At 36.0% G+C, this 26,028-nt stretch overlaps 1 protein-coding gene across 1 annotated transcript in view; it reads right to left on the minus strand.

Moving 5' to 3' along the window:
- Epha6 (EPH receptor A6) overlaps window positions 1–26,028 on the minus strand; it is an 893,674-nt gene that overhangs the window by 730,346 nt on the left and 137,300 nt on the right. Inside the window, exon 3 of the mRNA XM_032900334.1 lies at window positions 4,052–4,715. Within this exon, the coding sequence (XP_032756225.1) occupies window positions 4,052–4,715 (664 nt within the window). The remainder of the gene's footprint in view (window positions 1–4,051; window positions 4,716–26,028) is intronic.

Genomic DNA, 26,028 nt, shown 5'->3' on the forward strand with positions numbered 1-26,028 from the left:
TAATCCTCTCCTTGGTAAAATGAAGGACACCAGTATTTTCTAAATACATTCAGATCTAGGGCACTGAGATATACTGAGAAAGAACATTTAAACAAATGGGTGGGCTTTGATCTTAGTGAATTCCTTTCTCACTGCCTTAGGACTACTCACAGAAATCCCCTTCTTATATTTCCCTGGTGATTTTTAAATACAGGTCTTTTATCTGAAACCCTGGTGAAGCAGACAAATGCATAACGGTTACACATCAGAGCACAAAAGAAAGAAAGGAGGGTTAATTTTGTGCAAACTAGCATATACAAACAATTATGTTTGATCAGGAAAGATTAATGAAATTTCATGATTGAAAAAAACAACCAATAAAGGAACCCAGCTGTTAGGTAGAGCATGGAAAGCATTAAGAGACAAGAAGAACACTCACATTGTTCAGAAACAATGAGCCAGATCAGCAGGTAGAAATTTGTCAAGGTTAAAGGGAAGAGAAGGCCAGATCGTGAAGACCTTTGGATGTTAGAGTGAATTGTCACTTTGAACCTACGGACTAAAACATCTAGAGAATACAAGGGACTGCCATGACGTCAAGTAAAAACTGAAATAAGATTTTCTTTGTGCTCCAGATTGGTTTTTTTATTACTTGGATAAAACACTCTTATAAAAGGCAACTTAAAGGGCGGAAGGAATTATTTGCCTTTTACCTCCAAGGCCCAATGCATCATTGAAAGAAGTCCTGGTAGAAACTCAAGCAGATACCATGGGAGGACACTCACTGATTACAGGCTTGGTCAGTGAGCTTTCTTATACAGATCATGATGCTCTCTGCCTGGGGATGGTGCTGAAAACTCATATCAATTAACAATAATTACAGTGTCCTATAGCAGTGGCCCCAGGCTAAATTCTGAGATAATTTTTCAATTGAGGTTTCTGCTCCAAAGTTAATCTAGGTTGGGTCAAGTTGACAATAAACAATGACCAGGTTACTTTGTAACTCGGTGGAATGTGGACACAGGATGGGATAACAAGGAGATGGGGCAAGAAGTGTTCAATCATGATGCAAATTGAAGATTGGTTGGTGAGAATAGTTTTTGCTAATTTGGAGGAGAAAAAAAAAAGCATTTCTTAGTGTTGATCAAATCAGGAAAGCTTAGCAGAGCTGTAAAACTGGCTGGTCCTGAAGGAGATTGACTCAAAGCCTGGAGCTTTGTGTGTTAGTGGCTGAATCCAAAAAGCTGCAGACCCAGAGCTGGAGTTTGCTGACAATACCATCAGTCTCTAATCCACGACATGCTGACATATAGATGAATTCATCAGCGCAGTATACTATTGTTCAATTTCTACCTTTTAGATTTTTAAAGACTTTTAAGTATCTGAATTCATGTGTTTTTGCATATGAAAACCAAAAACTGAAAATATATATAATTTTCAAGTTGGAGGAAGTTCAAGTATGGTCACTTTGATCTACAATAGGTTTTGATAAAACAATGTTCGATTTCAGCTTAATGCCATAAAATGGGAGCATGGGTTTGTGAAAGAGGGGAGGACATTAAGTCAAGAAGGTAACAGAGAGTGGAGCGAGGAGCACAGTAGGACCACTTTTGAATAGAGTGCCCTGCATTCACTCCCTTCCATGTCCTCTCTACACTTGGACACCAATGAAACATGAAAAACTTTTAACCTTTTACCTTCTCTCTTTTATTTTGTTTGCTTTTCCTAAGATATAGGAAAATATAAGCTAATTCCTGAAGTCTTTAGGACCACCTAGAGAATAGTTCAGGGAAGGGAAGATTGCCTTGAACACTCCAACTCTGGTCAATCGCCCGTATGGTGGTATTAGAAACTGCTTCTTGCAACTGAAGTGTATCAGCTAGAGCAATAAACTAATTAATGATCTGTCTACCTAACACGTGTGTGTTGCTTTGTGATGTGTCTACCTAACGTGTGTGCTGCTTTGTCTCAAAGAAATATATAATGTATATATGTATCTTCTATCATCAAGTAGAGTGATTAAGAGAATACATACTCAAAAATAACAAATAACATTTTTCAAAAGATTATTTTATCAAAGTAAACTAGAGACCAACAAAGTGAATGAACACATGTAGGAAAAGCATTTCTATTTCCCTCCCTAGATGTGTAATCAAGTTATAATATAAGGTATGCATTTTATTAATATGAGTTTATGAACAAGTTTATTCATATACATTTGAAAACACTAATGCTTACTATGAAAAATTCAGAGGTTTGGTTGAGAGATATACTGTTGTATATAGAAACAATAATATGACTTCTTATAGCAGGAAGGAAAGAAACTATAAAAAAGTGCCCAGAAAATAAAAGCTTAAAATTATATATTTCTTTACATCTACCATGTTTCACACTTGTTTGAAAAATAACTATGATATATAATGGTAACCATATATAGTAAATTTACATGTATTCGGTATTGATTATGGATCCCACTCTATGAATATTCCAAGTGCTTCTGAAGTTAGTGATGTATGGATACAAAATCCAAGGTTAATTCTTCTAACTTTGCCATCCATTATTAGAACCGATGAGTGTTTTTACAGTACACAGCCCCTTTTGTATCTACAACAGGATGAAGTATACAGCTCTCAACACTAATTTGAATATGTAATCTCCAAATAAATTGATGCTATTTATCATCTATTTAAAACCATCTCTGCTAAGTAATGAGTGAAGTATATGCCATCTATAAAAGTGAAATGCCATATAGAAATCATGTTAAGTCAAAAGTGAATAGGATTTTAGATGTAGCATATTTATCCAGAGATCTTTTGCTTTCAAAATTAACTATTTATATGAATTAATGTTCATGTACATCATTTTCTAGGGAAAATAAAAAGGACTTTATAGCACCCCAACACCATGATCATTCATACAATTTGATATAGGTGAAATAATATCATTAGGATAATCTTGTTATATTAATTTGAATAAAATATCTTATGTTTAAATTGTAGAGGCTCTTTCATGCTTCCAATAAAAGATATAAGACGTCTCAAGCCACCACTAATGTTTTCTAACAGTAAACAAGGCCAACACTTAATGCTGTAGTGAACTTTGCAATAATCAACCAACAGCTCATGTGCCTTCCATAGTAAACCTGTGAACATTCACTTTATACACACACACATACACACACACACACATACACACACACACACACATATGTACATATAAATATATGAGAATCTTTTTCCTTTCAATCTTTAATCTTTTTAAACAAATGTGAATATAATACAAGTATAGAAGTCAATAGAAAGAAATTCCTGTGAATAACTTGTCACGGAAAATAGAACATATGTAGCACACCACTAAATATAAGATCCCTTTAGTTCTACATTGCATTATATGAAATTTCAATTTAAATGTAATTAAATAGATGTTCTTCATGAAAGCTAAGTAAAATGTTAAATGTATATTTTTATTTTATTAATAACTCTCCATAGGCTGGGTATTGGTGCATGCCTTTAATCACAGCACTTAGAAGGCAGAGGCAGGTGGATCTCTGTTAGTTTGGAACCAGCCTGGTCTACAGAGTGCAGCCAGGGCTATACAGAAAAACCCTGTCTCAAGTTCCCTCCAAAATTAGACTTCATAAGATGATTCATATACAAGAAAAACATCACCTTTCTAGTTATATCATATCATCCTAAGAAAGTTATAGTTTTAAATTTAAATTACACTTTACAATGTTATTACTTCTTGACAATTACAATTTACAAAAATCCTTACTGAAACTGAAAATCTAATGTAGATGAAAAATTTCATTTAGTATTAGCAAAGGTCAATAATCCAAAGAGCCTGGAGTTATTTTCTTTTATAAAAATGATATGAATCCAAGAACTCATAGGTTTCAATAGAAAAGAATATACACCTTCCATATTAAACAAAAACCAACATATTAAATGTTTCCTTATAGTTAATAGAAATCAGTTTCTCCAACAACAACGAGGAAGCACAGTCATCATTCTAAATTTTAGAGAGAAGCAATTTCAAATACAAGATAAATTATTTGGATTTCGCATCTTACCATGGCAAGAACCCTCGATTTCTTCATACCCTGTACTGCAGATGCACCTTCCAAGAGGAACGAGCCAGTCTCCATCAGCTCCACAGTAGAGTTTAGGAGTATCTCGCTCCTCAGCACTCTTCACACATGAACCCCGCACTTCAACCAAAGAGGAAGAGTCAACCCTTGGGATGGTATCCGGAAACATAGCCAAGTTCCGCACAGTGAAGGGGCATTTTTTGTAGAAAACACGGACTGAGACCAGAGCAATGCATGCTCCAATATCTTGAAAAGCCAAATAGAATCCTTTCCTTTCTATTGGCCCCACCTCACGAACTTCAGTGTTGAGTTTAAGGATGCGATCACCCAAATCCATCTGAGTAAAACTCTCATCCGCAGCAATTGTGTCAATCTTTATATATTGGCTTGGCTTGAATTTAGTCCCGTGGGATTCATCCGATTCAATATAATACAGATTAAATGTTTCTTTACACGTTCCCAAGACCCATGGGATGCTGTTACAATCCCTCAGTGTGAACTTCATTTCCACATAGATTTTCTGAGCAGCATCACGAGAGATCCAGTTAGTACGAAGCCAGTTGTTCTGGTTTGGTTCCATGACATTGCATACCTGGTATGTATGTATGGGCCTGTTGTGTTCATCCATTTCAGTAATGGCATCCCACTGCAAAAGAAAAAAAGAATGAAATGGTCATAAATCCACAGCAGTTAAGAGACATGATTGCTTAAGAATGTTTTAACAAAAGGAAAATGAGTTGAAACAACATTACACAAGTGTCCAAAAGCAACAAAGTGACATTTTATCCATCATCCTTTGGTTGAAAGTACGGACCCTACTCTTCTAGAATCTGTCCCTCTTCATTAATCGCATGACCAATGCAGTTTTAACAACCTCAGTTTTCTCAACTGTAAAATAGATGGGCAATATGACCTGTTTATAGGATTGTTTTAAGGCATACATGCTTTTAAAGTATATTTAAAGGAGTCATGACTGTTCTGGGGTTTGAGAGATAACAAAGCAATTAAATACGTCCACTGTTCTTGGAAAGGACCCACGGTTAGTTCACGATGCCCATATCAAACAGGTCCCAAACACCTCTAACTCTATATCTAGTTGACCTGACACCTTTTTCTGGCTTCCACAAGCATCTGACCTCTAGTGTATACATGTACACAGGGACACAAACATATAAACCGAATAAAAATTAAAATACTTTCGTCTGACTAAAAGAATTTAAAGTAGCATACATTATCTGATCAAAATCCCCAGATCCATTAAAAGTGCTCAGTGGTTTTCCCAATCTATATTGTAATTTGTAATTTGTCACAAAGTGAGATGTATTAGCCAGTATGAAGTTAAATGCTTCTGTGGTCTTTCTGAGATAGAGAGAGAGATCCTCTGACTGGCTAGTTATCTGTCAACTTATACAAACTGTAGTCAATGGACAAGATGGAATCTTAATTTGGAAATTGTCTCCAAAGGATCAGGCTGTAGACTGCTTTCTTAATTAGTGATTGATAGATCCTCTTCAGTTCAACTGTGTGCTGATGGCACTGGTTTCCCCATGAAAGCAGGCTGAGCAAGTGGAGAAGAGTACAGATTCACCCTATAATTAATAGCTATTGAACAAAAAGACCATCAGCCAAATAGCCAACCCAACATCATTATGCCAGCACCAACATTTTGAATAATCCACAGATGCCCTGAGGAGTGGAGAAAAAAGACAAAATGTGGCCACACATAATTCCTCTGCCTTCATGAGGGCAAGTTCAGTTTATACTGGACTTTGTGCTGTTAGGGTTACTGTTGCTGTGATGAAACATCGTGACCAGAAACAACTTGGGAAGGAAAGAGTTCATTTCTGTCACTGTTACATACAAGAATTCATTATCAAAGGCAGTGAGGACAGGAACTCAAGATAGGGGGCCTGGGACTGGTGTAGATGTCATGAGGACTGGTACTTACTGGCTTGTTCAGTCATGTAGAACCCAAGACCACAAGCTCAGGGATAAAACTACCCGCAACAGGCTGTTCTCTCTCCGATCAATCACTAATTAAGAAAATGTTGTATAGGCTTTCATACAGCCCCATCTTATGAAAGCAATTGAGGTCTCTCCTCTTACATGATTTTACCTTGTGCCAACCTGATATAAAACTATAAAGCACAATTGATGCTTTTTATCAAATTGACACACAAACACATCACTGTTAATCCACTACATACCCCTTCTTGTTGATCCCTGAGATTACACATTAGTGTTGATTTCACAATATGAAGTATTTCCAAACTTAAAAGTTATATAGTCTATTAAAATTAAACACTTAAAAATTTCAATCTTTGTAAATGAAAAATATCTTTTAAAATCCAACATCTTTTGACTGTGTGTTCTCAGCTGTATGCCCCTAAAAAAATTTCTCATTTCAAAAGAGAAGAACTAGGGCATAGTCACAGTCTAGAGAAAACTCCGACATTGTTAATATTCAATATCCAATGTCTGGAATCCACTCATGATCTCCTGGGCTTTGCAGCACATGCAGCGTGACTTCAATCCACCATTTCTGCTGTTCTTTGTGGTCAACCCAGAGTACTGGCATCTCCACAGTGCTGGGATGTGCTGTTTCAACTTGGCTTCATCTTAATCAATAGCCTCTACGGCACTCTCTTCAGTGACTCTAGCTGTGCCACCTAGGCCTCAGTCTCAACTGCCCTCCATGACCCCTTCATTACTTTAAAACTAGTACCATCCAGGTGAGCATTCCACTTCCAAGTTCAGCTGTTAGGAGGAGGTACAATCTTGACCACAATCTTCAACACAGCTTTTATATGTTGACCATGAGGAAACACTACCTAGGAGATTTCAACTCACTGTTGCTGCTCTCCTCTTAATAACTGCTAATTTTTTTTCTTTTTTTCAGAGCTGGGGACCGAACCCAGGGCCTTGCGCTCGCTAGGCAAGCGCTCTACCACTGAGCTAAATCCCCAACCCCAACTGCTAATTTCTTAACTCTAGCTAGACCAGCATTAATAATTCCAGCAAAGCAAAGACTTTTACTTCAATGTTTCTGGTCTCTTTTTAATCATAGCTGATTCTTCAGCTCCAGGTAAGCAGAACCACAGTTTCTTAACTTAAAATATGTAAGGACCCCGATAACTTCTTTGAGTGATTCTCAAACTCTTCTCTGGAGGGGAAGACAGGACTCCATCCTCTGTACTCTCTTAATATTATTATCATCTCTCCTCCCATAAAAGTGCTCACCGAGCTTTGAACACACAATGGCTTTTCTAGCCTGTAGCTCAAAAGCTTTACATTGGGGCTGGGATGAGCTTACATGTGGGAAGTCCTTTGTAGGACTCAATAGAGAAAGTGGGAGTAGGTTACATGAAAGTGTACTTAACTAAAGTCACCTGCTGGCAAACTAGAGACTACCTCATCCCTCCTCGTAGTAATATGGAGTTGAAAAGCTTTGAGCATGTGCCTAGACACTCAGGCTTTTATGAAGTTACCTTCATGTAGTCATCAAATGACATGTTTGAAGATTTATTTAAATAATAACTTTATATTGAAAAATCTTCACAAACAAGATATATGTGCTCAGCACACTCACATGCTAACTAACTTTAGGCCCACAACTTTCAGTGGCTACAATTATTGTAGTGCTTCAAACTATGACTTTTAGGTCATATAACTTTACAGTACTCATACATTCAATCTTTTTAAAAGAAATATACCTAAAATATGAAATAGAATTTGCATTTACTGACATTAAATACAAAATATATCTTATACATCTAAACAATCTTTTAATTTATATACTAATTTTAAGTGCATAGATTAAAATTTGAAATTTAATATGCATTTCTTGCAACTATTGTTGATGATAAAATGTAGCAGTAGATCTATTTTGTCTGTTCTGGTACCTAAGTCAATTCCAATTTCACATTTTTAATAAAGACAGAAAAAGCACTTGTTTATACTATTCCTTAAATTCAATATGCATATTGATGTATTGTGTTTGAAAAATTCACATTTATTTTTTCATTGAATTGGATAATGCTGTCATCTCTAACATTAGTTCTTTAAGAATTTTATATAAAGTACTTTAATCATATTTATTCCCTTTCTACTTGTGCTCAGTCTCTCTCCACCATTTCCTACCCTTCTAAATCTCTGTATGTTTTTAAGCCTATTATATCCGATCTGTCCTGCCTTTATATTCTTGGATGTGTGGCCTTTGACTGGAGCATGGTCAACTTACAAGGGAATATACAATCTCTCTCTTTTTCTATCTCTCTCATTACAGACCACTCGTAATATACACCTTTAAGGTAAAATTAGTTTGTAGAAGGAAGCAGCCATATTTGAAAGCGAAATCTAATATAGGGCAGACACTGTAAAGAGAAAGATTTGATAGCATGGGCCAGAGATAGAATACATCCAACTTCATGAGAACAGCCAGGAAAGGGAAGCTATTAAGAGCAGTGAAGGGAGGAGTCAGTTCTGTCCAGTCAGTTCAATTGAGTGGAGTTGAATCCTGAGAGTCAGGGGGAGTCAGGAGAATCAGTGCAATGCAGTGGAGTTTATTCTTGAGTTCATGCAGTTCAGTGCTGGTCAGCAGAGACTGTTTAAGCCAGAGATTAAGACAGAGTCAGAAGATTAGAACACACTGCCAGAATTAGTTTGAGGCCAAACAGAGCAATTCAGTGAGAAGCTGAGTGAAGTCAGATTGAATCTGTCAGCATGGCAAGGAGTTTGTGCCAGAACAGTTGACTTGAACCAGCCAGTCAGAGTCCAGAAAGAACTAGACAGGATGCACTTATTCAGCAGTATGCCTCAGAGACAACATTTATATCAGGCAAAGAAAACAATTTTACAAATATTTGGGTAGCACATTTTGGTTTCCTGGGTTACAAACAGACAGACACAAAATTGGGTAGGTGGGGAAGAGGGAACCATGTAAGGATAATTAGGTTTAAAAACAACCAAAACATGTTATATGAAATTCTTACAGAAATATTAAAAATATTAGGAGTTTGGAAAATGGTTATGTGTAACTCCTATCAGTTGGATAATTCTTAAAGAGAAAAAAGGACTGAATTTTGGGCCTATATTTCATACATCTAGACACTAATACTGAATTCACCACCCTGAACATTTCCCAATCCTACCTTCATATAATACGGTTACTCTTGTTAACATGAATAGATTAAGGAACACTAAGGGGTTAATAAAACACATTCTGAGTGTGCTCTAGAGGGACATCCCAAGTAGATTAGGCCATGAGGACTCTGCCTAGTGAGGAGTTAATTTCTTGATGGAAGCATAATGTCATAGCACTATTGGGAGAATATAAAATATAGGGGGGTCAGGACTATTTGAAGTAAGGGATTCTTCCCTAAGTTGTAAACATTTTGGTGGTCCCTTGCTGTATTGCTTTACTTCCTGTTTGTCTTAACTTGAACAGTCCTGATGTACCAGACCTTAAGTTAAACCTGTGAGGCTGGTTCAAAGGATAAGTGTTTTTCTACATTTTTCTATGATGGGCCATTTGCTCACAGAAACACAGTGTTTGATACATGGATTCAAGAAAACAATTTCCCTCCCTTTAAAGCATCCTAACCTGGCAATCAGGCATTAGAGATAGTATGAAAACAAACCCCACAATGATTGTTTATCATCACCATTCCCCCCCCCCTTTTAAAAAAATAGTATTTTCTGTTGTTTGCTTGTTTTTGGTTTTGCTTTTGTTTTGGTTTCCCTAATATACTTCCACATAGAATTCTGACATAGACTGCCTTGTGCTGTGACCTGACCAAAGGTTCTATGTTGTTTGTTTGGTTTTTGTTGTTTTTTGTTTTTTGTTTTTGTTTTTTGGTGGTATGTGACTTTCTCTCTGAGATTCATTACTTTTCCACATATTCTCATTTGTTATCATGTGGACACACCAACATAGTTTTCTTATACCCAACATGGCGTTCTCAAAATAGACACATAGACCTTTAAGTTGTTCATTCTGAAACAACTTACCAAAGACAAGTAATTTTTTTCAGCCAAAATTTTCATTGGCAAAGTTAGGCCAAGAAAGTTTCATTCATCATACATCATTTACAGATCTACATCTCAATCCAAACAGTAAACTCCCGATTATGAAATTATCATAGGACCAAAAGAAATTGTTTTTCTATTCATTCTGGATATAAGAAAAGGCGGAGCCTGAAGCCATTCTCCTCTGCAGAAGAATTCAGGGCTTGCATTTTGCTCTGCTGAGATAGTGTTTATGTTATGTTTTAGTGACCTCTTTATTTATATTGTAAGTCCTCTGTAAAAATGGGCAGCGGGTAAATATGGTCAAAACACATTTTAATGACACTGTTAGAGAGTAAATGAAATATTAAGTTTACATAATTAGAATGAAGATGAAAACAAAGCATGGAGAAACGGAAGTATTTCATTTCAGTACCAATTACATAAAAGCGAGCAGCTGATAGGACGGACCAGCTTAACAGCAGAATTAATAAAAGGTTTCATTATTTCCATCCAGTGGTTTTTCCACTATTACCTACTTTTTGCATATGTAAATGTTACACTGGAGAAAAAACAGTTATATGCTTGATTTAAATATTGATAACCCGTTTTACCTACTACATGCATACAGCACAGGGCTAAATGTATCTAGAAAATGTATCTTCATACTAGAGTCTTCATTCAGGTAGTGATATTTCTCCACTAATTATCTCTCCACAGTCCTATTTGAAGTATGAATTTGCTAGAAGTGATGGGAATTATACAGAACTCTGAACAATCCTTAGTCCATTTATGCCTGGAGGTTCCTTTAAAAAATCCACGCCCACATGTGATGTTTTATTTCCATAACAAGCTGAATAAAGTAGGGCAAAAAAATGCTGAATTCCTTTTTAGGCATAGAAGACTAGAACAAGAAAAATAATTCCCAAAGCAACTGGGAGTCGCTAAGGATTCAAATTGCTTTTCTTCCTCAGAGACTAGAATAAGGCAATCAAGTGGCCTTTCTAGGCAAAGAATGCTCTGATAATATTCAGGAAAGTTGACCTACACATTCAGTGTACTCACATGAATTGCTCAAATGTATGCTTTTTCATTCTGAAATCTTTAGAACTGAACAGAAATATAGATGTTAATCAAGGTATAAACGTTTAAAGTTAAGACAAATGCAGATAGTCTATTTTGAAAATAGAATATACTGGTGGAAGCCAGTTAGAGAAATTAATATTTTCTAAGGGGAGTCATAAATACCAATGTCTATAAAGCATACAACCAAATAATAGAGCAACTGGAGGGAAATCACACCACAGATTCATCAAGACCCAAAAGAGCTACAAAGATGACTAGATTAAAAAGCAATCAGTAAAAACTGTTGCCAAGCCTAAAGTATACTATATACATGCATGGCAATGGCTCCTTGGATGACTGTAAATAATAATTTAAAAATACCATTAAATGGGAAGCACAAAAATGGTCATATATCCTACAAATATAAAATATATCTGATATTACATATGCAAATATAGAGAAAAGAAGAGAAAGAAGTTTAATAGCCCTGAAGAATGAAGTAGCTATAAATAAGAGTTTTGGGTAAACCTCTGCCCCTGAGTGACTAGTCCTTATAGTACTTACTGTATGCACTATCAAATCTGTTTAGTTTCCTCTGCTTTCTCTGTCCATTGAAAATAATTGGCTGTGTTCTGAGGATGTGAGTGTTGGAGAGCTGACTCTACAGTCATGGGAGCAGGGGGGGGCTGGCTCTGCCCTTGTCCACTGCAGAAGTCGAGAGAGTTGGCCTGCTCCTCCTCCGGGCAGTAACATAGAGCTGCCCCTCTGGTCCTGTTGGTGTTGGTGAGCCAGCCCAGAGGACAGGAGAGATGGCCGCATGTTGACCGAGACTTTGGGGGAGATAGCTGGCAGTTTTGGACGGCTCCCCCTGGTAGTGTGTGTAAGAGAAAGCTGACATGCAGACCCATATCTGGGGCTTTGAGTTGGCCCACTGCAACATCGACCCCATCTATGAAAAGCTGGAGTGTGCGGAGGGGCCTTGGATCTCCATGACATAGGACAGCAATAGGGTATCTGAGAGGAGTCTCAGGGAGGATCAATAGTATAGAAGAAGTCAGAGGCTTTGAAACAGATCAATAATTATAATGAATCTTTAAAAGTGTGGGCAAAAGTATACATTATGGGCCAAAATATGATATATCACAGCTTCCACAATGATATTTTTGTTTGCTTGTTATGTTCTATTTTCTTTTTGAGAGAGATTACAAAGGCATAGGATGGCTATAAAGGAAGATGAGTAGGGTTGGGGGTATATGATATGAAATTCATAGAAATGAATAAAAAGTTAAAATAACTGACTACAATTTCATTTACTTTAATATAAAATTATTAAACTCTCAGTTTATGTCTACCTTTTTTCTAACATAGCACAAATATAGGCTGATAGGAAGTTTAATACATTCTGAAAAAAAATGTTTTCTTCAATCCTTGGTTGTGATGGAGTAAAAAATTCAGACAAACAGATTATAATAAATCATTACTGAAATGATACAACTTCCCAAAACAAAATACTCTTTTAAATTGCTGGGAATGAATTGTTAGTTAAATGATAAATATACAAATGAGACACTGGATTATATTTTTCATTACAGATTGATATAAAAATACAACAAAGGAACAAAACACATGATAAATCTATGATTTCTCATTAAGTTCATACAAAATTTATTCCCAAAGGCTTTGTAGTATGTGATCATAATTAATTTTTTTCAAGTAGCTATGTTAAGTAGGAAAAGGGGCCCAAGGAAGAAAATTTTCAACTTCATTCAAAGAAAAAGAATGTCTGAAAATGGAGAGAAGTGAGAGAAACTTCATTTGCCCCAAATATTCTTCTTTGCTTGCAGAAGCTAAATAAATTACAGTCACTACTGGCACAAAGGCATGTTATTCTGTGGCTCTGTCCTGACTTAATTTGTAAACTGTGTGCATCTAATATTCTCTATCAAAGAAATGCTTCCTAAAAGTTCTTCATATTCAAATATAATATTTTCCCCAGAACCACTTAAATATTCACTTTGAGTCAATATACTGATATAAACTTAGAAAATTAGTGCCCCGAATTCTGCTGCTAGGCATGTAGTTAATAACATAAATCTGTTTTTGCAGCAAAAAAGTGAAGAGTCTGCATTTAAATGATAGCTAGTTTTCAGAGAATAAAACAAGCAGCAAAATGTAGCCACTGAAGATGCCTTTCTATTTCACTTCAGGCAAACATAAAACTTTTTTATTACAACTACAAAGATATTTAATAAAAAAGGTACAACTTCAGTGGTGAATTTAGAAGACTACAGCTGAGACCAAGCTCTATGAATATATTTATTACTTTCGTGGGGCTTTTTGTTGTCAGTAGGCATAACTATTATAGCAATGAGGATACTGTCCATTACTAGTGAGTGATCACCCTATTTAAAGACTGTCAAATATTAATATAGATTAAAAATTCTCTATAGAGTCCATCCTCTTTATGTTGAGGTTTTTACTTAACCAGTTAATAAATAAGATGCTTCAAGTACCATTTTATTATATTTATAGGATTAATACTTTCAGAAAATGGCAAATATTGATCTTAATTATTCAAACTTATATTAAATATACAAATACCTTAACACGTTTGCAAATGTGTCTTTTATTCACCCGTGTAATTTTCATCTCCGAGGCTTAATGCCTACATCTGTTTTCAGCCTGTGACACTTGCTGCTGAGTAAACTCATCCCTTCTAGTCCTTCCTGAACTCTAGCTGGTTGGTCAATTCAGTTGTTCTGGCTCAAGCTCCTCTCCAAGCTGACTGGTTCAATATGGCTTCTCTTTAGGTCTCTGACATTTTTCTCTGCTTGGCCTCCAACTGACTCTTGCAGTCTGCCTAATCTTTTGGCTCTTCTTAATTCTCTGGCTTATTCTGTATTAACCTGTGTCTAGTGTGTTCTCTCTTCAACTTGTCTCCGTAAAACTGTCCCAGTAAAACTGACTCTGACTTCTTTCCCCTTCTGCACTGCTCTGTCTTAAGTAACTTTTCTTTTCTTTCTCTTCTTGTGGGAGTTGGGCATATCTGATTTTGTCAAATTATTCTTATTCATCACTCTGCCACTCAATTAAACATCACTTTCAAACAAGGGTGCTTCCTTCTACAAACTAACTTTACCTTCATTGTTTGGGATTCAAGGTATGTACCAAGGGGTGTCTATATTCCAGCCAGAGGATTGGAGGTATGTCCTAAGGATAGAACACAAAACAGCACAATCTCTGGATTTACAATGTGATTAGGTACCCTGCAACACATTTCATAAGATTTCCAAATATAGAAAGCACAGAAAAATCATATTTATATTAATTCTTGTTTGTCAGATATAACGAAGCCTATTTCTCTTGCATTAGGAATGAGAGAACTGTCCTAAAGGATGTAATTGACTTGAGTTCATAAAACCAAAACACCACTCCCACAAGTACATGCACATAGTGAAACAATGTTGTTAAAAGTAATTGGATTCTCCTGTCTTATTTGGTGGTTCTTAAGTCCAATTAAATTGCTGTTGGTTAGCACTAAGAGTGCCACTTTTGCACTCTTAAAGTTATTGGGTCATGACTGTCATCATTGAGGCTCATTGATGTCATAGCTAGATAGGACATTTGTTTGCTTTCCTCCCTTAGAAGCTTGCATGGCATCTGCTGCTGCCCTGAATTTCAGTTGTCATGGAGGAAGCAATCGGGTCACTTCCAGCTTAGGAGTTTCTAGGTCCTGCATTTGAAATACATGATGTCTTCCACAATAGGGACTTACTACTACCTGTGGATGGGAAACCAAGGGCAATAGCAATAAGTCCATGTTTTGAGAGTCTCTTGAACAACAAGGAAAGAGTGCTTGGTACTAGAAACCTAGACAACTACTCCAGACAAGAGAAATTATGAATCTTGGAGAAGAATCTATAACTACCATTTTCCTAAATCAGTATAATCTATAAATATATTCTAATTACCCACTGATAAGTGTAATCCTCACTTCTAATAAAGGAATCTCCTCTTTGAAACAGACAGAAAGAAATCACAACCAATCAAAATGCTGAGTTATGGATCAATTCACATGGATACATCTTCAAAACAACTCCTGCATCCAAGGCATCCTACACTGAGAAGACAAGCAGAAATAGTATATGAACCAGAGAATCAGACAGTTTGCTTTGAGACTGTTTCCTAGTAATGTCAGAAGATACAAACATAAAGTTGAACTGATGTGACTGCCTACACATGACCTGTATAAAAACAGCAGAAGACATACTAACATAGGTGCTAAAGAAAGCACAAAAAGTCTCAACCATACAGAAAGAACTACAATAATAAATTTTGAAATTGTCTTATCCAAGGATAAGAACCCTACTAGTTATCCAGTGTTGTCAGCCCTGAAAATACACATACAGGTAACATTATAAAAACTATCTTAGGGCTTCTATTGCTGTGATGAAACAATATGACCAAAATGCAAGTTGGGGAGGAAAGGGGTTATTTGGTTTACATTCTAATACCACTGGATCTTCATCAAAGGAAGTCAGGACAGGTACTCAAACAGAACAGAAAGCTGAAGGCAAGAGCTGATGCAGAGCCATATACAGATGCTGCTTATTGGCCTGCTCCTCCTATCTTGCTCATCCTGCTTTATTGTAGAATCCAGGACCACCATTTCAGGGATGCATCAACCCACCCATGATGGGCTGGATCATATCAATCACTAATTAAGAAAATGCCTTATAGTAAGATCTTAGAGGTATTTTGTCAATGAAGATTTCCTCCATTTGGATAAATCTAGTTTGTATCATGGTGACATAAGATTAGTCTGTACAGAATGAGGATGTTACATTTAGAAATATATATGATAAATATAATATTTAATAAAAAAGATGCCATGAATTTAAACAAGATTATATTTTAAATAAAAGAGGTAATAAAACATATATGGAAAGTGATTCTCGCTTTTATGAGGGCTTTAAATCAAAGTACATATAAGGAGAAAGTATATTCTATAAGAACAGAAATTGAATTCTATTAGTCATTGTATCACTTTTCAGAGGGAATTGTTCTTATTATTGTTGAATATAAAAACGAGTCATTAAATACTTACATTCTAAATTAATAGTTTCTGATTGTTTCTAATACTCAGGCACTCTGATGGTGTGCTGGGTCAAGATTCTAAACACACCACATAACTGAGAAATATGCAAACTTTATCTCTCTCCTAAGGTACTAATATTTTGAAGATTATAGGGCAGTTGATCACAGATAGCTCAAAGGACTTAGTTAAAGCCTGGACTTGCCAGGTGACACACTGGGTACCACAAAAGAACATAAGACTATTTGCTTATAAATGCCTTTACATTTGTGTTCATATACCATGTGTCTGTGTGTTCAAGTTAGGGTAAAGAAGAGGAAGAAATGGTATTCAGAATGCATTTCTTCATAGGTTGAGTGATCTGAGAAACTGTTCTAATATCTAGGAAGCTACAGAGGTATTTTTTTGGGGGAATTACTTTAATTTAGAAGTACTATTACACATGCAGCAGGATCATCTGTCTTAGTGGTAAAGACTTATGAAGTTCATAGCTCAGTCTGATTAACTTTCTATTTTAACTCAAAAATCTTATGGCTTAAGTATAGCAGATTATGAAATTTTAATTCTTGCAAACATCAAATGTTAAGTAAAAGAATATTCAAACTGTTCATGTTAATGCAAGTAGGGACATAATGCCTCTAGAGGATGTCATAGTCTCTACCCACTGCAGAAAAAACATGACAAATGAAGAGTAAAGTATTTAAGAATATTAATACTATTGATGGCTTAAAATATAGGCCAATGGTGTGGCACTCTCCTAGTGTGCATAAGATACTTGACCAACCCTTAAACAGTTAAAATACTAGTTATCTTTATTTTAAATTTCAAACTAAAATGGTGAAAGACCATTTGATTCATACTACTATAGAAGCGTTCTAAATTATAAACATATACACATATAAAAAGTGTTTAAACAGAGCTCCCATATAACCGGTGGACAATCTCCCCAAATTGATATAATGGGCTATGAAATAAAACTCAAGAACCAAAAATAGTTTTCTTTATTTCAATTGTTGACAAATGGAATCCCATATATCCCCCATATTCCAGGATATTACCATTACTCTTGGTTTATCTCCAGAATGTGATGCTAATACTCAATTGCTGAAGACTCCAGATACTTAAAGCAGAGCCATAAAACAGGAGGCTGGTACTGAAGTACAAGTTCATGAGCATTGGCTAGTTTTCATGGTGCTTGGAGGTTTATGTATGCTACTTAAAGGCAAAACAGTTTTCATGAATTTTACCCAGTTGTGAACCTGAGAACTATGATAAAGGCTGGCCGTATAAGATATAGCCACTGATTAAATAGTGGCACAAATATTTGGGGATTCACCAAACATTTTCTTATTAGTTCAAAGGCCTGATCCACAAGCTTAAAGACCATACCTGGCATTGCTGTAAGGTTTAGTGGCTAGATAATAGAATGAGAGAAGCCATTAATATGTTCAGTGACTATAGTAAACTGACTCTCAATATCTTAGTCCTATGTCTACAGAATAGAATACCTCTCAACCATCATCTGAGACCTTCTTGCAGTAGATGGCAACTGAAACAGAGACTCTACTGATCAACATTCTGAGGATGAAAGATTGCCAAGACTACAGAGAACTACAGACCTAAATTGGACACATCATTTCCTACAAGGCTCAAAAATTAACCTAAAAGAAGGATGGGAAAGATGATAAGCACTAAGAGCCATGAATGAACACTAAGAAATATTACTTTCTGGACACAACTAGGCAGTTTTACATTAGAATTTATAGCAGTTGTGGTTATATGCACAAGATTTGTGCAAGACCAAGCCAGAAAACCATTCCAATGTGGAAGGGGGATGTAGTCCACTGAGGGGTTACTGGCAACTTATTGCTTCTGAGAGAAGTAGTACATTTCTTTAAATATATGACTCTTGATAGGTTGACTTTATTCCAGGGTAAGTCTTATACCCAGAAGTCTTTGGGAAGCAAAAACTGTTTTGTGATAGGTAAAAATAGAGCAAACAAAGTTGGGTGGACTTGGCGATGCTAGGGTGGTTGGATCAGATAGAAAATAGAGGAGAAAGGTGTGTATGAGAAAATACATTGTATAAAATTCTCAAAGAATAAAAAGAAAAATTAAAAAGAAAAAACATTATGACTGTTGGAGTGCTTGGTAAAATACAAATCAATATGTGTTGGAGCACACATGTATGTACATATGTGTGTTGTAGTCACATTTGACATTTATACAATGCAGAAGACAGCTTGCTAGAGTTTGTTATTTTTTCCAAAAATTTATGTTCAAAGGTTAAACCTTAAGTCTTCAATCTTGCTTACTGGATCATCTTACAGGTACTAGGCCAATGAATCTTGACTTGTTAACCAAGAAGTTATTGTGTGTTGTAACATGTGATGGTTGATGAGATATCAATATAATCAAAGCAGTCATCATATATTACTGTTGAAGAGAGTTTTGTTTTGTTTCCTTCAAAATGGATTGATTTTCCCAGTTTTTCAAATTCTTTAAAGTTTAATCCAACTGCATTTACTAATTCAATTAAGAACCACAGTTTCAACAGAACTTTTCTTGTTAGACAATACCTTACTTCATGTCAGAATCCTACAATTAACATCTCTACCTCAGTGATTTCAAATCGATTTGATTCATACTTTATTGGTAACTAGGGAAGTTTGAAATTTTAAACTACTTAGTGATTTCACATGTTTCTTGTTTGAGAATTACTCATTAGCTTAATTAGCACTGTGGATAGTTGGCAGTGTTTCTTTTTGTATGTTTAATTTTCATGGTACATTGTAAATTTTGGATATTATACTAGTGTGTGAAGTACAACTGACAAAGCATGAAATCCTTGTGCATCCATTTTTATTGATACCTTACTCACAATAACAAGAAATCAAAGACATCATACATGTCTATTAACAGGTGAATTGATAAAGCAAAGAAATTGTATTATCTGTATATAATAGAGTTTTTATGGCTATAAAAATAAAATTATTGAATTTGCACAAAATGACAGATAAGGGAAATAGTGAAGTGACCAAAACTCTGAAAGAAAGGAAACCATATATTCTTTTTCATATATACACCCTAGTTTGGATGTATACATGTAAAAATAGAAAGGAGACCAAGAAAGGCTAAAATGAGATGCTGAAGAAGGGCAGGTGTGACAGAGATGATATGTGACATGGAAGTGGAAAGGAGACTAGAGAAGGTTACTAAGGAAGAGCAGGAGAGAAGTATAGTACAGGGAAATGTGGAGGAGAAACCAATAAAATATGATTGTTCAGAAGAATGCAGATCGATCCATGCTTATCACCCTGTACAAAGCTTAAGTCCAAGTGGATCAAGGACCTCCACATCAAACCAGATACACTCAAACTAATAGAAGAAAAAGCGGGGAAGCATCTCAAACACAGGGGCACTGGAGAAAATTTCCTGAACAAAACACCAATGACTTATGCTCTAAGATCAAGAATCGACAAATGGGATCTCATAAAACTGCAAAGCTTCTGTAAGGCAAAGGAAACTGTGGTTAGGACAAAACGGCAACCAACAGATTGGGAAAAGATCTTTACCAATCCTACAACAGATAGAGGCCTTATATCCAAAATATACAAAGAACTCAGGAAGTTAGACTGCAGGGAGACAAATAACCCTATTAAAAAAATAAGGTTCAGAGCTAAACAAAGAATTCACAGCTGAGGAATGCCGAATGGCTGAGAAACACCTAAAGAAATGTTCAACATCTTTAGTCATAAGGGAAATACAAATCAAAACAACCCTGAGATTCCACCTCACACCAGTGAGAATGGCTAAGATCAAAAACTCAGGTGACAGCAAATGCTGGCGAGGATGTGGAGAAAGAGGAACATCCTCCATTGTTGGTGGGATTGCAGACTGGTACACCCATTCTGGAAATCAGTCTGGAGGTTCCTCAGAAAATTGGACATTGAACTATCTGAGGACCCAGTATACCTCTCTTGGGCATATACCCAAAAGATGCCCCAACATATAAAAAAGACACATGCTCCACTATGTTCATCACAGCCTTATTTATAATAGCTAGAACCTGGAAAGAACCCAGATAACCTTCAACAGAGGAATGGATACAGAAAATGTGGTACATCTACACAATGGAATATTACTCAGCTATCAAAAAACAATGACTTTATGAAATTCATAGGCAAATGGAGGGAACTGGAAAATATCATCCTGAGTGAGGTAACCCAATCACAGAAAAACACACATGATATGCACTCATTGATACGTAGGTATTAGCCCAAATGCTTGAATTACCCTAGATGCACAGAACACATGAAACTCAAGAAGGATGACCAAAATGCAATATGCTTGACTCTTTCTTTAAAAGGGGAACAAGAATACCCTTGGAAGGGAATAGGGAGGCAAAGTTTAGAACAGAGGCAGAAGGAACACCCATTCAGAGCCTGCCCCACTTGTGGCCAATACATATACAGCCACCCAATTAGACAAGATGGATGAAGCAAAGAAGTGCAGGCTGACATGAACTGGATGTAGATCTCTCCTGAGAGACACAGCCAGAATACAGCAAATACAGAGGCGAATGCCAGCAGCAAACCACTGAACTGAGAACGGGACCCCTGTTGAAGGAATCAGAGAAAGGACTGGAAGAGCTTCAAGGGGCTCGAGACCCCATATGAACAACAATGCCAACCAACCAGAGCTTCCAGGGACTAAGCCACTACCCATGGACTGACCCTGGGCTCCAACCTCATAGTTAGCAATGAATAGCCTAGTAAGAGCACCAGTGGAGGGGGAAGCCCTTGGTCCTGCCAAGACTGAACTCCCAGTGAACGTGATTGTTGCCGGGAGGGCGGTAATAGGCTGAGATAGGGAGGGGAACACCCATAGAGAAGGGGAGGAGGAGGGGGTAGGGGGGATGTTGGCTAGGAAACAGGCAAGGGGAATAACAATCGAAATGTATTTAAGAAATACTCAAGTTAATAAAAATGGAAAACAAAACAAAACAAAACAACAACAACCAAATACACGCTATGATGTTCTTTCTGTAATGCCTTGTGAACCCCTTTAAATATAGCACATTGCATTCCAAAGAGTATTCAGACAACTCTGAGGACAGAAATAAAATCCCTGGGATGCATCACAGGTTCTATGGTCATATGGAAGCATGAATCTTTATGCTCAGAAGTAACATACTGAACCAATATATTAATGTATGTCATTAATATACATTTAATTTGGCAATCAATGCATTAGAGAGTTATTCACAGTGTACTATGAAGATGGAAATGAATTATAAAATTAGTAAATTATTCCAATTTTGAGAAAATATATTCATCTCTAATATATCACCTAAATTAGGCAAATCTTTCTCACTCACTCACTCTCTCTCTCTCTCTCTCTCTCTCTCTCTCTCTCTCTCTGTGTGTGTGTGTGTGTGTGTGTGTGTGTGTGTGTGTGTGTGAATTCCAAAAAGAGTATATAGGACCACTGAGCTAAAAATTAATCTTTTAGAAGTACAACATGAAGAATATATAGGACCACTGAGCTAAAAAAATAATCTTTTAGAAGTACAACATGATATTATTTCTCAAATAAGAGATAATCTGTGATTTTTATATCTCATTTTGTTTATCAAATTTTGACAATATTTATGCTAAAACACAACATGGGGTCATTATTTCATGCAGAGGCATAAAATGTTTTACAATGCACTTTCCAACAGATAAACCAAACAATTCCACAAGTCTTGGAACTTCCTATAATTATTATAATATACACATTTTAACTCCTATTGTAATACTATTAGTAACCATGAAAAAGCATTGGATTTCTTTCCTTTAAAAGTTAAAGTCCAGTCACAAATCATATCTTAAATTGTCATAATAACTGCATTGAGGTAGCCCAAGACTCTAACCAAACTTATATGAATTCATTCCACTAAACATTCATACATATAAATCTCTTACACATAGCACTAAATTCCTTACTGTAGCTTCCAAAGCATGTTCACATACATTAATTTTTGGTGCTCATAGTAGATTTATAAACCTACAGTTTTGTTTTGTTAGCTGGTTCCCTGCCCAAGTAAAGATTCATCTCAAGGGTAGGATCCAAGGCCTGCCACTATTACTGAGGCTATGGTATACTTACAGACAGGAACATAGTATAGATCAAACTTGGATTAGAGAAAGTACAGGGCAAGAGCAACAGTGAGTACAATGGTGGTAGATACTACAGCCCAGTCGACACATCAGCCAACGAGAAATGGCATACTTGACTCAGTCAACATTCTGCTCAGAGCATAGCTTAAAATAGACGTTTTCAATAATAGATTTTGTAAAGATACTAATCTTGAGTTTCAAAAGTATGTCAGCATGCAAAATGAGATGAAAACCTGATTGTGCAGTGAGCCATACTGACGAGAAGGTTGGACTCACTATAACAGTGAATCCTCTACATTTAAGTCAGGGATGGGCTGGTAACAATTTAAGTCTGAGAGTGAAGGTTTATATGGATGGAGATATTTGAGATTTAATTCTGCATCTTTCCCTAGATCATCTGGTCCTACAAGAGTGGTTCTCCTTTTCTTTCCCTGGAAATCTAGATCCTTTTAAGACATTAGGAGGTACTGTTTCAATCAGACACTTGGTAAAAATGAAACCTGTCTCCTTTAAGATTTCAAGGTCAACAGCTACAGTATTTTTCAGCATAACCCAATTACAGAAGTTACTCTTCTTCAATGAGAGGAAATGGGTTATACATCAAAGGGATGTAAAACACGAAGAGATATGTTGAAGAAAGAACTGTGAAACGTGGGCCATGATGGGTTCTTTATATTGAGAACAAGAGAGAGAAAATATAGGTCACACCAGAGCAAATTGATTGGTATCAGGGCATTTACTAATGACTGGAATTTAATGCAGCCAAAAGAGCCATGATATGCTGTTTGTGTGCTCTTTTGAGGTATACAGTTGAAAGGATGATCTGAAATCAAAGGGCAGAAGTCTTTGAATAGAATTTAGATGAAAAAATTCAAAGCATAAAAATGGTAAGTATGACCCTGGCGAATCTATCACCTGTGTTTCCATAGCTATCTAAAGATAAAGCCTCCTTTAAATAAGTAACAATAATAAAACATTCAGTGACACCTAATTAATATTATTTATGTTTTTTATTGACTACAAAACATAAAAGCTTCACCAACAATGTTATTTTGTGCATACACAAAAGTCCCAAGAGATAATATTCATTTTATATTTAAAGAAATTGAGTCATATTCAAGTTGACTCAAACTTCTCAAATCAGAGAACTGGCAGGTGAAATGGTATTCAGAAGTCGTAGAGGGAACACAGCAGAAGCACTCAAGGAAGGAATCCTGTAATTACCAAGGAGCTGGGTCAGATTATCTACAAGCACCAGGAATAAACAAGAAAGGAAAATGCTGAAACTTTAGAAATTCTTTTGATGTTATCATATGAGGCATAAGTTTAGTACACATCGTCTAGTTTTTTGTTTTTTTTTTTTGTCAAATAGCTTAGTTTTAGAGGGAGAATTCATTCATAGGTCATTGGTGTGCTTCTCTGTCCTTAAATTAACAAAACTAAATGATTATTCTCATAATCTCATTTTATTAACTAAGAAGTAAACTGACTTATTTTACAATAACAATAACTAAGGGATGCTATTAGTTTTACAATCTTACCAGAAGTAAAAGAGAGGAGTATGCAGGCTACTTAACTTTGCTAATTTCCATTAAACGTTTTTGTTAGAGGAATCTCTTGGTTTCTGGGATATTTCAAGTGCAGATTCTGTCCATTTAAAAATAGTATGTTATTGAAAGTGAGTACAGTTTATTTATCACATGTGAGAAGAAATTTATTTATTAAAGCTCACATTTTACATTGTTAGTTTGAATTTTCAAAGTTAACTTGGAAAGCTTCACAATTGACACTATAATGTCTTTAACCATTTGACAGGATTGACACACAATTTTTCTCTGTCTTATATAAATTCTTTGCAACATTTCAGATTTCTTCCTGTGCTCAGTCTGTCTTTCATTTTCAAGTGTCACAGAATTACTGTTATACAAACCCTCTTCAGTTCTTGTGAATGTTCAGTCAAGTTTACCAGTGTCCAAATCACTCTCCACATTATTCCTCCTGTGCTAAATATAGCTTAGTTACATTTGCAATTTACTTCCTTTTATTTGTATTTTTCATATAACTCTGTCTCAGATATTATCAACTTGTTTTCATTAGGGTTTCTATTGATGAGATAGCCATGGCCATAAAGAACTTGGTGAGGGAAGAATTTATTTCAGCTTACAGTTCTATTTTGAGGGAAGTTGATACATAAACTTAAACAGGCAAGGACCTGGAGGCAAGAACTGATGAAGAGGCCATGGAGGAATGCTACTCTTTGGACTACTCCAATGGTTTGCTCAGCTGGTTCTTTGGGATAGACTGTCTAGTAGTGACACCATCCATTGTGTAATGGGCCTCATACACCAATGCTCAAATAAGGTAATGCCCCTTCTTACTGAAGCATCTTTTCAATTGGATTCCGTCTTCTCAGATAACTCTAGTGTGTGTCAAGTTGATATAAAATTAGCCCTCATACATGTAATGTTCTCTCCTGTGCCATGATATGTGTATCTGGACATTTCTTAATTTTTAACCAAATTTTATCTTAAGGCCTTTCTGAAAGAGATGAGACCAGTAGCCACTCTTCAAGGATTTCTCGATGCTGTAATAAACTGTTGATGTGCATATAGTATTCGTATTTAAAAATCCTAACCCTCAATTACAAACAGTGAACACGCAGACATCATCTATTAATTTTCCCCTCAGAACTTAACACATCTCATGGCCAGACTCCAGCTTTGGGGTAAACATATCATTTGTTTCCAATTGAAACACATATTTTAGACCTTGTTGAGCCAGTTAACTGGGTCATGACTGCCAGTGTGTTCTGAAACTTTTTAATTGACTCATCAGATATATTTAATGTGACCTATGCACCCCTTCCCTGCAGTCTCTCAATAACCTTGAAGAGAAGAGGAAGGGAAGGGAAGAATTGATTCTAATTACGTTCCTCAGCCACTTCTCTGTATATTGCATCATTATTTCTTCAAAAGCCTTGGGGAGATACTTGTGAAAGGATTCATAGGTAACTGAATAACTTCTAGGATTTCTTTTATGTTCCTTTTACACTATGTAATACCCTAAAATTTACCAACCTTTGACACTGCCCTGATGAGACATTAGCCGTGGAATGTGGAAGAGGGCACAGGCTCATGTATCCTACTGAATACTGATTCGTACAACTGAAAGGGGATCCGTTTTACACAGTTTATCCCTTACAGCCACAAGGAAATGATTCCTCTGCTGATTTCCTCAAAACATTTTAATTATCACATAAACAGTAGTTTGTATTTGTGCCTGCTTTGTGAATAACACTCTTCAATTGACAACTGTTTTTTAATTAAAATGCACTCATCTGAAAAGCCATTAGCATAATGCACGAGGAAGTGGGAAATATTGGACTTACTGATATGGATAATAAAGTTGATATTTCATTCAGCATACTTTTTTTTTAAAAAATCATTGAGTACCACTTTGAGGACAAAATAAATAAATAATGAATGAGTATCAACTTCAAATTTTTTTTAAAACCATGCTTGTTTCGACACATGTATCTGTACATTACAGTATTTTTGCCAGAAAAGGAAGGCGTTTAGAAAGCATGTGGAAACACACACAGAAGTCAGAGAGAAAGATCTTCTACAAAG

This window comes from Rattus rattus, chromosome 4, assembly GCF_011064425.1.
Source record: "Rattus rattus isolate New Zealand chromosome 4, Rrattus_CSIRO_v1, whole genome shotgun sequence".
In the NCBI taxonomy this organism is placed as follows: Eukaryota; Metazoa; Chordata; class Mammalia; order Rodentia; family Muridae; genus Rattus; species Rattus rattus.